Source organism: Drosophila bipectinata, chromosome 3L, assembly GCF_030179905.1.
Source record: "Drosophila bipectinata strain 14024-0381.07 chromosome 3L, DbipHiC1v2, whole genome shotgun sequence".
NCBI lineage: Eukaryota > Metazoa > Arthropoda > Insecta > Diptera > Drosophilidae > Drosophila > Drosophila bipectinata.
The window spans coordinates 26,793,361-26,807,727 of NC_091738.1; the positions used below are offsets into that span (position 1 = coordinate 26,793,361).

Sequence of the window (14,367 nt, forward strand, 5' to 3'; positions counted from 1 at the left end):
CAACGATCTCTTTGGAAAAAATTTGACATGGAAAGTTCCAGCCAAAAGAAAAGGCATATAAATTAGTCGGCTATTCCTTGGTGTCAAAAGCAAACAGGCTTTTCAATAAGAAAGCTAGAAAAGTGGTTAAGAAACGAGATTTTCTGTTCAAGGAAGTTTCACCAAAATCATTCACAGTATCTAAGCAGGAGATCAGGAGAACGATTGCGTTTGCAAAGTCGCCAGTGGAGCTGCTTATGGATGATAATCAAGGAAAGAAGTAAGAAAGCTCCGAGGAACAAGGCATCGAGTCGCAGGATGGTCATAATGATGTACCTCTGGATGTTATTGAGCAACAGCAGGTGGAAAACGATCGTATTGGACCAAGCAGACCTAAAATAGTTAGGGAGGGAAAACCAGGTCGTCTACGAGGAGCTCGTTGATCCATTGACATACGAGGATGCGATGAGTTGCACACAATGCTTTCATCAGAAAGCTTACCCAAGGCATCAGATCAAGAGTTACATTTACATCAGATGGCTGTAGGTACAGCATAATTAAAGAGTGAGGCAATGAAGGTTGTTCATATGAAGCATCCCGAGGGTTACATTGACAAGGCTGGTAAAAATTGTGTGTTACAATTGAACAAAGCAATATATGTATTAAAGCAAAGCAGAAAGGAAATGGAATGTAAAGCTTGTAGTATTGGATTCGAGGCATGCCAGAATGAACATGTTTATATATATTGTAATGGCTATCCAAGGTAATTTTTGTATGGTTTTAATCTACTATATGTTGACGATTTGTAACACTTGTAGCTTGCCAAGTGTTCTTTGGTTTGGCAAGTGGAGATTATACGCGACGTCGAGATCGGTAGGATATTGATGAACCAGACGACATATATATTGGACATGTTAAAGAGGCACAACATGCAAGACAGTAGAACAGTACAAACACTGTTGGAACCAGGCTTCCAGGTAGGGAAGTGGGGAAAGTGGGAGGATCTAGAGATGTATCAATCAACAATTAGCGATACTTTTATCGATATTGGGAAATCGACACAAATGAATAAGGAGCCTCATCATGAACATTTACGGTCAATATTTAATAAGGTATTTAGCAGGCACGTTGGACATAAAGTTAAGCTATCAAAGGATATGACTTGACTGGATATGCGGATTCTGGGCTGGAGACGTTGGAAAGAGTAAGTAATACAGCGGTTTTGTATTTGAAGTCTGAGAAGAAAGACTACGTGACACTTAGCAACACGAAAGCTTAATACCTGGCACAGATATTGGCGACGAAAGAGGCATTGCACCTTAGACGTTTGGTTATCAACAGTTTCTTACGGGAACAATCAAAGCGCACAGGCTTTGGAAAAAAAATCCTGTATTCCATTCGGAGTTCAAGACACCATTTCAAACGGAAAATCATGGAGAAAAGCGAGTTAAAATAAGTCGCAATGAAAGATATGATAGCGGATATCTTTAATAATAACTTGGCAAACCAGAAACAATGTCATTTGTCAAGTTTATGAATTTCGTATAAATATGAACCAAATATTAAACAAGTTTACGTAATGAAGGGTGTTTAAAATAAAATGTTACCCTTGTCTGTAACAATAGTTTCATATCAATAGTTGTAATGTTACTGTGCCACTGTATAAGCTGTATCTGTAAAACAGACGCCCCTGTTATTCTTGAAAAGAATTAAATTTGCATCTAAGTTTTCTTTTAAAAAATGACTGTGCGTTCAAATTTTCTGTTCGTCCCATCTGAATAAATTATACACTAAAGTAAAGGTATTGTTTTATGACACTGACCACTAATTCTAAGGATTTGTGTGTGAAAGCCTACGCAAAAAAAATTCTATATTGGTAAAATACTGTTAAAAAATCATGAAAAAGCCTATCTTAAGGCTGATGTCAGAGTGCGCGCGAAAAGCGATGCGAAAATATTGGGTGAGATCGAGCGATAAACCACTGCAACCTTTTTCATATGCAATCGCTCGAAAGATGCGACAGCGAAGCGAGTTTAAGCTTTATCGCTTCAACTCGTTCAGAGCGTACGATTGTTTTGTTGCTTTCTGTGATTTAATTACTTCTAATTTAATTTTATGTTGCAAAATTTGGCCAACGTTTCTCCAACCGAATACTAATTTTTTTTTAATATGTAGTCTGTTTGGCCATTGATATTTTTCAGCGACGATAAATATAAAGTCCGAATGCATTTAACTTGGTAACGGTATAAAAATCTTTATTTGGCAGCGTATGAAATTGGGAATATACAAAAGAACACCAATTTAGGGTCAAGCCCAAAGATATAATGATCCAGTGATCCATTACAGTCCAGTGATCGAGAGAATAGAGGATGTCTCGTATGCGAGTTATCCTAGAAGATTTTAGAAGGAAGCTTACGAACAAAACGGCTGTGTTGTGTGGAAAACAGAATAAGACTGCTAATAAGACTGAGTATTTATTATAAAAAGTATGAGTGTGTGTGTACGTATGAGTGTATGTATGAGTGTATATCTACGAGTGCAAATGGATGTGTGAATTCGTTCCATGTTGGCGGTGTTGTTGTTGTTGCACTAGGCTTGCAGTTGCCGAATCTGCTTTGTTTCCATGTGGCCGTAGAGAGGGGCATGTTAGCTCCCGCTTTAGATAATAGGCTGATTGGATGCTCGATAGCTTGAGATGCCATTCGATTGACTTCATTGAGCAAAACTCCAGCAGAGCCCGTTGATGCTCATCGCTTATAAAAAATTGGAGCAGCTCCTTTAGCTCGTTCTTGGCTCCAACAAAGTTAGTTGTGTTGTCAGACCCTTTAGGGCCTGCAGAAAAGGAGCTGTGGACAGATCCCGTACAAGCTCCAGGTGGACGGCTTTGGTGGCAAAACAAATGATGCCTTCGACACCGTTTTTCTCCCCCCAATAGGCCAATGTTGGGACCGAATGATCGCCAACAGCTCGCAAGGTCCCGTATGTAAATTCCGCTCATGGAAATCGACAATTATGGACAGCGTAACTGGATGGCTTCTAGGAAGTATAATTGGATGCTGACTATCTAAATTATTTGGGCGACCGTTTACGGAGAGGATGTGGCAAGTGTGCTGAATACCGCTATCTCTTTTCCATTTCAAGAACCTTTATGCCCTCCCATAAATGCACAAGCTGCACAAGTCGTAATAAAAGCTGCGTTCCAGACTTGATATCGCTAGCCGTGACACTTTTGTGGCGAATTCGTCGAGAAAACTTGTATACGTAAGCAAATGCCCTTTGCAGTGCTGGAAACGAATTAGAGCACTTATAAACCGCTGTTGTATCCACGTACGGAGCCTGAATGAGCAGGACCCTTGCATGTAACTCCAGGTCCAATCTCTCAGATGGGACCGCGGTTGGCCACTCATCTTGATCTCCAAGAAGAAACGGAGGACCGTTAGCTTATTCTCAATCAGTTCATTGTGAAGAGCACCACGCGATAGGATATCTACTGGGTTCAAGCTGGATACTGGTAACATACCGCCACTCCATTGCTCTAGTTAGCTTCTGAATAGCCAAAACTCGATTGGCGACAAAAATATTAAACCGATAGGGTTCTTCTCGAATCAAAGACAGAGCTACAGCAGAATCGCACCAGCAAAAATACTTCCCAACGTAGACCTTCAATTGCGATACTTCCGACATAAGTCGAGCCAACAACTCGACTCCCTATAATTCAAGCTTCGGCACCGTAACAGTCTTTAAAGGCGCAACTCAAGACTTCGAGCAGACTAAATAGCTTGCAGATTCGTGCCCTAAACCATACGTCTCAATGATGGCGCTCAGTAATTGTAGCACCACTTCCTTAACCGAAATTGACCTTTGGCGAGGATTCCGGATGTTTTCTGCATTATGTTAATAGCTTCATCTATAGAGTCGCCTCGGGAAAGTAGATAATCCACATAAAAGTCGCGACGCAGAATTTCGGCCCCTTTTGGAAATATTGATTGCTCATCCTCTGCCAACTGATGCTTCGCCCGAACTGTTAAAAATGAGGCAGGCTTCTTTCCATAGGTGACAGTATCCAGCTTATTCACTCATCCTGGGTGAAATCCCGGCAAAGAATGCACTGCCGATTGCTATCCTCAGGAAAAACCCTGACGCAACGATACATAATGCAAATATCTTCAGTAATGGCCGCCTGATGGCATCGGAACCTTAACAGAATATGCAGCAACTTTGGGGCCAGATATTAACACGTCATTCAATAAATATCTATAAGTGGTGACAGCAGATCCATCAAAAATAACCCTGAGCTTGGTTGTTGAAATGTGCTTCTTTAAGACACAATGATGTGGCAGGAATTTCTGGCCAGTGACGTTCGTAGCAGCAAGGACTAGAGACAACTTCAAATACTCCTTTATGAAGGCAGCATATTGCTCCTTCGATTGAGAACGGCAGCAGAGCTTCCTTTTGATCGAACGGCGAAAGGCTTGTGAGTAAGATTTTTCCAGCCACTTAGAACAGCATTTCAATGGAAGTCTCACAGCGTAAGCGAGCGAATCCAGCCGAGCAACATGTTCCACGAAATGTGCATCGCAATCTAATTCCTCCTCCGTCCGCTTCACAATAGGCTCGGTTTCTAACGGTGGTGCAAAGACTTCACAATAGTCTTTGATTTCCCAAAATCGGTGGAGCACAGAATCCAACTGATGATCCAGCATAGTTGCGCTCTTCGGAACATCCTTGTGGGCATTTCCGCGATCTTCTCGGGAAATGTGTACCGCCGACACGCACGACCCAACGAAGTCGGGATTTCTGCAGGAACGGAAGGCCGGCTGATGGCTGAATTTGCTTAACACACAGCAGCTCATAAAAAAGACAGGCTCCGATAAGAACAATGGCTCTAGAGCGACGACGAACAAGAATGCTCGGTGTAGCACGCAAAGATATATCACCGGTGCGACCTTGAGCAACTTGCTGATGTGGGAGGACCAACCAAAGGCTGGCCGCTAGAAGACTGCTATTTCAGATAATGCAGCAGGCTGTAATTTTTTTTTTTTTTTGTAATAGCAGGGTAACGTTTATTTAAAACTGTCCATTAGGGACAACCATTAAATGTTATCACATAAACTTCACTTATAGATAATTTTAAATATTAATATGGTAGAAATAAATTAGAGTAGTAAGGGGAGGTCCAGCGGGTGTGTCCTTCTTAGTCAGCAGGCTGTAATGACCCTCACTTATGTGATGGACCGTTTGGAGACACTTCCGACAAAGCTCGAGTCGCCTAGCCTTACCAAGCCGGATCTCAGGAGACATTGACAGAAATCGGGGGCATGCAGACATTACATGGGACCATCCACCACATAAAATACAGGCAGGGAGAAGCGAATTAGTAACAAAGATGATGATGATCATCATTAACAATGATCATTAAAAGATGATCTACTCTTATTTGCACCTCCACGCCTTCCCACCTGAGCGCCCGGGGCGTATGCAGCCATGGCCACGTTTATAGCCTCCAGCGTCCTACATCGCTGCTCCAAATTTTGGCCATTTCGACTCACAAGTAGGTATCGCGCCTGAACTTGAGGAGTTTTGACTCTCCTCCCACTTAGCCTGGGTAGATGCAGCCGGCTATTTGATTTGTCGCACCCAAATTCTTCAAGGTTCTCACCTTCCAACAGACTGAGGCCCAGAATCTCGTTCACATGCGCCTAAAATTTTAAGGGATTGTTATTAAAACGTTTCTCCAATAAATTCAGCGCGACATCATAATTCTCGTGGGCGGAGTGGGCGAAGTTCGAGAAAAGCGAAGGTTCGATTTCGGCATGCATCGTCTTTACGAGCTCCGAAACAGTCTATCGGAGGGCTCTAGTGATCTGCGAAATGTCCAAATCCTCAAACTTCCCGTGGATGGCCTTGATGTCGCTGAATAATGTGACTATCTGGGCATGTCGCACGTGGAGCATGGCATAATCCACCTCGGAAACAGGCTGAAGAGCTCCTTGGAGAGGATCTAAGAGGTAAGTCCTGGAGAACACCTACGACCTTGCACAATAGCACTACGGGTTGGAGTGGGTGATCTTGTGACTGAGCCGCTGGAGTTCCTAATTGATTATATTAAATTCCGACAAACCTGAAGTAAACAATTCCGGCGCCAATATTTTATCGCTCAAAATTTATTTGCTCGCGGCGAACACGAACAACTGTTTGCCTTTTAGCTACGTATAAAAATTGTTCACAAATTTTTATTTATCAAATGTTTGTTTTACACCACATATGGCTTGGCGGGTCTTCGTGACTTTTGGGTAATTTGTTGAATATAATAGCTATCACTTCGGGGTCACCAATGTTTGGTCATTGATAATTTTCAATGACGTTAAATAAAAGGTTCGAATGCATTCCATTTTACAACGTTATAAAAATTTTTATTTTGCCGCATATGAAATTGGGAATATATAAAAAAACGTCAATTTAGAGTGCGAGTGCAAAGAAATAATGAACGAGAGTACGCGCGCCTTAGATAATAGGCTGAGCGGATGCTCAATGCTCAACCAACAATGCGTACATTATTAATTAATTATTTAAACATGTTGTTTGCTGCCTGACCCGACATAGTAAAAATTCGAAATAGAAATCCGTGAATAGTGAAACTAATTTTTTGGGTGGTTTCGCAAGTCATTATATAAATTGTTTTTTTTGTTCCTTACGCAGTTAGGCGGATGGACGCCAATGTTTTTTTAACACAAAGTTAAGTGTTGCACTTAAGTGAAGTAAAATATATTTGTCCAAATCCATCAAGATCACAGTAATAACTAAAAAGTAGAACAATGTAGCTCGCTTCTCGCAAAGCACTCACATTGCCATCTTCTCGCATTGCTCATCGCATCTCGCGTACACTATGACATCAGCCTAAGCCTACCAAAGGAAATTCTGTTAACTATTTTCTTAATCGACTACATTGCAATAAAAAGAATGCCTCATCTTGTTCTTTTCTAAAAACGATATTATTATACTTGACATACACATACCATTTTCACAAAGTATTTGCTAAAGCTTTTTTTTTTATACTTCCTAGAAATATGGTATATGTTAATGTTTTTCGAACATTCATCGTAATGGTGGTTTTTTTGATGAAACTAAAGGTAAGAATTTAATTATTTGTATCTTTATTATTTATTATAAAACATTCTTCTCAAGAATAAATCGATTTTTTGATTATCAATGAAGGACTTGCTTCTTGCTGGAATTTGCTTAATTTCAAAATCATTTTTTATCCCTTTTCTTAACCCCTGTAAAATTCACATTATAGTCCATCAGTACCATTCCACCAGTAAAAAGCTGACAATCATTCTGTTTAATGAGATTAGTTTGTATATTACGATGAAACATAAAAAATAAAAAATAAGGGTGGCTGCTAAATATACAAAATTACGAAAGAGAAAACGAACAAGATGTCGCCTCATCAACGTTATAATTCAATCTATATTTTCTCTAATCTTAAGCCTAACCGCTTATTGCGGCGAAGCAGGGCGAATTCGCCCAAGAGCGAATATGAGCTTTCTCTCCCGCTTCGCCCTAAGATATCTTAGCCTACATTTAGATACTATCAATTCAACTACAAAAAACAATTCAAATTAACAACAACTTCAAATTAATATCAATTCTAATCAACCACGACGAATCCGTTAACACCGGCCCCGGATGGAGGCCGGCTTCAACTCACTGGCAGCCGCGCCAGCTTGTGGACTGCTCTCCTATATTCCGGTCCAGAGCTAGTCCTGACGACAGCGACCCTGGCTCTTCCGTCAGTTTTGTCAGTCGGCGTACGTTGATCCTACCCTTCCTGTGAGCAACTGTTGTGGCGGCTGGTGATCCTCTGCGATCAGGACCAGCTCGCCCGTCCAGATGTCGTCCTCCTGGTGCTGCCACTTGGAGAGAGCGGCCAAAAATACTTCTAGTTGAAGTAGGGACTTGAAACTTGGCACAAAATATTTTTATTTTTGTTCTAAAATAATATGTTAAAATCAGCCAGATCGGATAACTATATGATATACCTGCCATATAACTGATTGATCGGAAATGTTTACTTTAACTTTGGTGTTTTTAGAGTTAGAAAGTTCAAGAAAGTACATGAAAGCCATTTTAAGGATGGCCTAATTCCCCCAAAATCGGGGAATTTTGGGGGATCACAATTAAAACTTTACGTAAAAGTAAAAAAGACGAATATATAAAAAAAAAAAAAAAAAAAAAACCAAAGGTTATAAACCAGTGGGAGTGAGACTTCCCAATATCGGAACCACTGACCAACCCTCCACCTCTTCTTTGGCCACTAACCCAAAAAACTAGTTTCCTCACTAACTCTTAACTATCAGAATACTAGGGGGCTACGTAGCAAACTCCCCAAGCTATATTCTGATAGTTCTTTTTTTGCATCCCATATAATAGCATTTACAGAAACTTGGTTAAATCCGGAGATCTTTAGCTCCGAAGTTTTTCCAAGTAAGTACACCACTTTTAGACGGGATCGATCTCAGCGAAGAGGAGGTGGAGTCCTCATTTCCATAGACTCTACTTATGCTTCTGAAGAGGTGAAATCCCAAGAGTTTGGTGACATAGAATTTATTTGCGTTAAAATCACTATGTCCGTGAAATCTTTATACATTACATGTTTATATATACCGCCTATGTCTGAACCGCCTACATATTGGCAGGATTTGTCCGCTATTCGGTACGTTTCTAATCTTATGACGGATCTTAACGTCACTTTAGAAAAATTTTACTTTACTTTAAATAAATTTTTTGACTCCTGTGTGCCATGGAAATATCCGTCCGCTTCAACAAATCCTCCTTGGTATACAAGGTGCCTCACTAACCTAAAAAATAAAAAAAATAAGCTTTTACTTAAATATAAAAAACCTGCAGTAGTGTTGATTTCTCAAGATACCTACTAGCTCGGTCGAATTTTACCGTGCATAACGCTGAATGTTATAGGAATTATATTGACCGTTGCCGGATTCAATTTACTCAGGATCCAAAGCAGTTTTATAATTTTGTAAACACTAAGCGTAAACACGTATCTTTTTCACCCCTGCTTACGTTTGAAAATTCTTCTGCGACTTCGGATCAGGCCATTGCCGATCTATTCGGAGAATTTTTTCAAACAACTTATTCTCCGCGTGAATGGACAGATCAGCCTTACGCATTTAACATTGAAGCAGCAAATCTTATTTTCTGTCCGTTTTTTTCTGAGAACAACTTATTATCTGGTCTTTTAAGGGTAAAACCCATTTATTCGCCAGGCCCCGACGGAGTACCTGGCTGTTTGCTAAAATATTGCGCCAGGGCTCGGTGCAAACCTCTTCTAAGACTTTTCAACTTATCTTTGGAAACCTCGATTTTTCCCCTTAAGTGGAAGGAATCATTTATAATTCCCCTACATAAAAAAGGAAAAAAGTCCGAGGCTGCTAACTACAGAGGCATCTCTAAGTTGTCGGCAATTCCAAAGTTATTTGAAAAATTAATTACCCCTCATTTTCAACACCTTTGCTCTTCGATTATCACTCCTTGTCAGTATGGCTTTATTAAGCGTCGCTCCACCACCACAAACTTATTGGAGTTGACATCCTTTGTCATAGATGGCTTTTGTAAGGGATATCAAACCGATGTAATTTACACAGACTTCAGCAAAGCATTTGATTCAGTTAACCACTCACTATTGTTGAGTAAACTGAATATGAACGTGGATCTCCAGCTACCTAGATGGAAGGACACAAAGAGTCTTATTTAAAAACATACAGTCCCGTTTGGTCCGTGCTACATCCGGCGTCCCTCAAGGAAGTCATCTTGGCCCGTTATTATTTACGCTTTTTATAAACGACTTGCCCCCTGCTTTAACGAACTCTCTAGTTCTTATGTATGCAGATGATGTAAAGCTTTGTCTTCAGTACAAATCCATCTCTGCCCAATGCAGTCTTCAGTCTGACCTTAATAACTTTCAAAAATGGTGTTTAGCTAATGATCTAATACTTAATGGATCTAAATGCAAACATATGTCTTTTTATCGTTCTTGCCCTCTGCAAGCTACTTATTCTATTAATGGGATTGCCTTAGAAAAATTAACCCAGGTTAATGATCTCGGCATCCTATTAGACATCAAACTTAAATTTGCCGACCATATTTCCTTAATGGTTAATAAGGCTAAAGGAGTCCTTGGTTTTATCAAAAGGTGGTCAAAAGAATTTAATAACCCCTATATAACCAAAACATTATTTATTTCTTTGGTCCGTCCTATACTGGATTACGGTTCATGTGTCTGGAGTCCCCAACAGGAGTACATAAGGACCGCATAGAATCCGTACAAAAGAATTTTTTAATGTTCGCACTTAGAGGTCTATACTGGGATGCAAATCTTCAGCTTCCATCCTACAGTAGCAGACTTTTACTTATAAACTTACCTAGCTTAACAAATCGTAGGACAATGCTCGGTGTAGTTTTTCTGCATAACCTTATTAACGGGGATGTAGATAGCCAGCATTTACTAACACGCTTAAATTTCAACATTCCTAATAGAAGGACTCGAAACTTTAGTCCTCTGTTCCTTAGCCGTTGTAGTTCGACATATCCACTGCATGACCCTTTTAGGGTATTATGTTCGAACTACAATGGTCTCTACTCTATTACATCTCTTTCCTGTCCCTCTAATTTAAATTATAGAATTTTAAATTTCCTTACTAACTCCTCTTAGTTAGTCTGGGCCTCTAAGCTTTATGATGAATACAGGAATGCTAGCTGATGCTCTTATTGATGCACAAGCCAGTTCCAAATTCTGAAAGACCGCGAAAAAAAAAAAAAAAAAAAGATACTAAAAACATAACAAAATGAGAATTAATTTTATAATAACGACAACACATGTTAGCTTTTATTAATATTGAAACTTAAAAATAATACCTTGAACTTCAAAATCAATTTTATAAATTGGGCAGCGTAATTAGTTGACCAAACACTTTGAAGTTCGCTTTTGTTGTGAAATATATGCGTGCAGATGCACTTTGCAAATGAAGACGTGTTCACAGTTTCAATTCCATTTTTAAAAAGAAACGTTAAATTTCTAGAAAAATCTAGTTTGCAATGAAGAAGCTTGGACATTTTAGTAACGATTTATTTACTTTTCGTAAATTTTTGTTGTTATGACTTTTTTATTTTTTGCCAATGGGCGGAACCACTATGCATCGCTGCTAAAACGTTTGCTTGATGCCGCCATCGCCACAAGCACGTTAGAACCTGCTGGTCCGGGGTTGGCGGGGCTGGTGGGGCGATGAGCGGCTCGCCTGTCAACAGGTGCCCGGGAGTAAGCGCCTCGCCGTCGCTTGGGTCCTGACTCAGAGCCGCCCAGGCCTCGACTCCAACGAGGACGATCTGCAGCTCTTCCGCGGTCAGCCTGGCGTTCCCTACCGCTCGTAGGAGTAGGTGTTTTGCAGACTTCACACCTGCCTTTCATACTCGACTCCAACGAGGACGATCTGCAGCTCTTCCGCGGTGAGCCTGGCGTTCCCTACCGCTCGTAGGAGTAGGTGTTTTGCAGACTTCACACCTGCCTTTCATAGTCCACCCATGTGCGGAGCCCGCGGCGGTATGAACGCAAATACGCATCCTTTTCTTGATGCGTATTGCGCAGTCGCGTTGTCGCAGTGCACGGTCTGCGGACAGCTTCGGCGCCCAACGAACCTTTGAAGAGCCAAACAAAAAGGAATCAGTTGAAAGGTCGGAAACTACTTCTAAATGAAATGACATACAAATAAGTGAATAAAGGGGCCCATCCACAATCAATATGTCAACGGACAACTATAGCGGCACTCTAATTGCACTTATGGCAATAAGTATTTACCATAAATAATATTTCACTTTTTATTCATTTTTCTCTACCAATACGTTTTTTCAACTGACATTCGTGCCAACATTGCCATCCATTGGCGAGCATGTTTTTGCAAACGTTGTCAAAATAGAACGATTTCAATTCCATTCGAACATTTTGACAAACACAAAATTTGACAACGAACACTACCATCCACAGGAAAAATTTTGTCGAGCACAACATGTTGTAGGGTGGCCTACGACGAATTTTCAATGTCGTATCAATAGGGCCACCAAAAATCAACACCACATAAGGAGAATGGGCGGAGAGCACGAATTCTATCTAAGGGTAAATCTCCCATGATTTGACTCATCAGAGGAGGCTTGAATTTAAAGCAGCGTAAGCTTGACCGTACTGTCTGGCTGCAGATTTCCTGCGCATTTACGATCCATATGCGCTGTCGCAAAAGCCTCACAAGTGCTCGTGGACCCACATGAAAATTCGACTCGTGCAAGTATTGAACGTAGCTCTGAACAAATTGAGAGCGTTTTGTCAACAATACTGGAAACTTGACATCGTAAGCCCAGCCTCTGATGATTTGTGTAAAAAGGGATTTAGCTTTTGTAGACTAGGGCTAACAGTTACATTTTTTCGGATCTTTTCTATTTCATCTTGATACTCGTGCTCTTGGACTATTTCGACTATTTTCTTAAAGCCTTTATTATATTCGAAAGGTGAGGGAACAATATCAGAATTCACCACTAATTTCGTTGATTTCCTTATAAAGCGGATCATACAAACGAACACTCGCAGCCATGTTACAATTATGGTTCCGGTTCCTTTAAAAATGATGGGCGTGTAAACCAGATCGATTCTACAGTCTCCTCTACGTCTCCACCTCTGGACACTATATCTGCCGGGTTCTGTTTAGTTGATACATGCCGCCACGTGCTATCATCTGACCACTCTTGAATTTTACCTTCTTTATTCGATACGAACGTTGATAACGACGATGGATGGGAATGAATCCGTTCGATCGGATCTTTTATTAGAGGCTTTATCTTGGGGCAGCGTCTTTGTCTTGAGCGGCGCTACTTTGCACTTTGCCGTCAACAACGAAACTTTAATACCTTCTGCAGATTCGCAACGCATATAGACGCAGGCTCCCTAGGCTCTCATAGATTCTTCAGAAAAGGCATGAATTTGAATCGGTGACATCGGCTCGGTAAAAACGAATCTCGGAATTGAGATGTTATCTAATTGCGACAAGGCAATTTGTATTTTGTTCCACGCTTTTTCCAAGTGCAGTGGAATTGACTCATCCCAATATAGCTTATGTAGCCAAAGTTCGTGCAACAGCATCTTTCTTTTTATAAGTATTGGGCTTAGTAGGCCAAGGGGGTCAAACAGCTTCGATGTCACCGAAAGAATGTTCCGCTTGGTCGCCCTTTGACCCATGACTGAATCATCAATTTCAAATTTAGATATATGTTCTTTAGGAACCCAAGCGATTCCTAATGCTTTAGTCAGTTTTGAGTCCGAAAGTGTTATTGGTTTAACCGTGCTCTCGAGTGCAGTATCTTCAGACGAGTTTGAAAACAACTTGGTCAATTCAAGCCCAGCGTTTTGTAGAATCTGAGTTACTTCAGACTTAATTGTCTTTAGCTCCTTAGTGCAACCAGCACCCGTTAACATGCCGTCGACATAAAGTCGGACCCAATAACTTCGGCAACTCGAGGGAATGTATTCTTCACAGATTCACTCAACATCTTCAAACACCTTATGGCCAGAAATGAGGCTGGTGCAGTGCCATATGTAACGGTGTTGAGCTTGCACAGTTTCAAGGACTCTGATGGGTCTTTCCTTCACACTATCAACTGGTATCGCCTATCGGCTTAATTTATCATTACTTGGCGAAACATCCTTTTCATGTCGGATAGCAGAGCGAGTCTTTTCAGCCGGAACCGAAGAAGAGTTGAATACAACTCTTCCTGGATTGTAGGACCAACCATCAACAGATCGTTTAGGCCGTTCTGTGTTGATGCCTTACTAGACGCGTCAAACACGACTCGTAATTTGGTCGATGTGCTTTTTCTACATTTACATACATTTTCTTTAAATTCGGATCTCGAGATAATCTTCTATCGAGCGACAAAAAACGGCGTTTTGGGAAAATTCCTTGAACAAGTTTCACAAAACAAACCATCCTGGGCGATGGGATGGTTTGGACCTTGTTTTATTTGGCCAACGGACAACAGTTCGAAAAATGAGTCTGCTCAGTCGGCTATCCGCTGAGGTTTATAAAAAAAGGGTCTGCTCTTTGGTTTGAATTGGGACCCATGTTTTTTAATTTTTTCCATCTATCGACTCGAGTAATTCTTCTTGGCAATTCAGGCTTATTTGGCCAACGGAAAACAGTTCGAAAAATGACTCAGCTCCAATTAACTAAGGATCTTCAGTCTATCCGCTGAGGTTTGTAGAAATATGGGTCTGCTAGCGGCAAGTTCTTTGGTAGGTCCCAATCTTTCACGTTCACTGACAGGTCAGGG

The 14,367-nt window shown here is 40.8% G+C and overlaps 1 protein-coding gene across 4 annotated transcripts in view; it reads left to right on the plus strand.

Annotated features, from left to right (window-relative positions):
• The window catches only part of LOC108119101 (aminopeptidase N), a 408,837-nt gene that overhangs the window by 7,394 nt on the left and 387,076 nt on the right, over positions 1-14,367 (plus strand). For 2 of the 4 annotated variants that reach the window (XM_070280361.1, XM_070280362.1), the window contains exon 2: positions 7,043-7,109. The exons of 1 other annotated variant lie outside the window; for it this stretch is intronic. In XM_070280361.1, the coding sequence (XP_070136462.1) occupies positions 7,047-7,109 (63 nt within the window). In that variant the 5' untranslated portion in view covers positions 7,043-7,046. Of the gene's footprint in view, positions 1-7,042; positions 7,110-11,956; positions 12,396-14,367 lie in introns of those variants that run through there. One more of the 4 variants, XM_070280366.1, reaches the window with a different exon arrangement.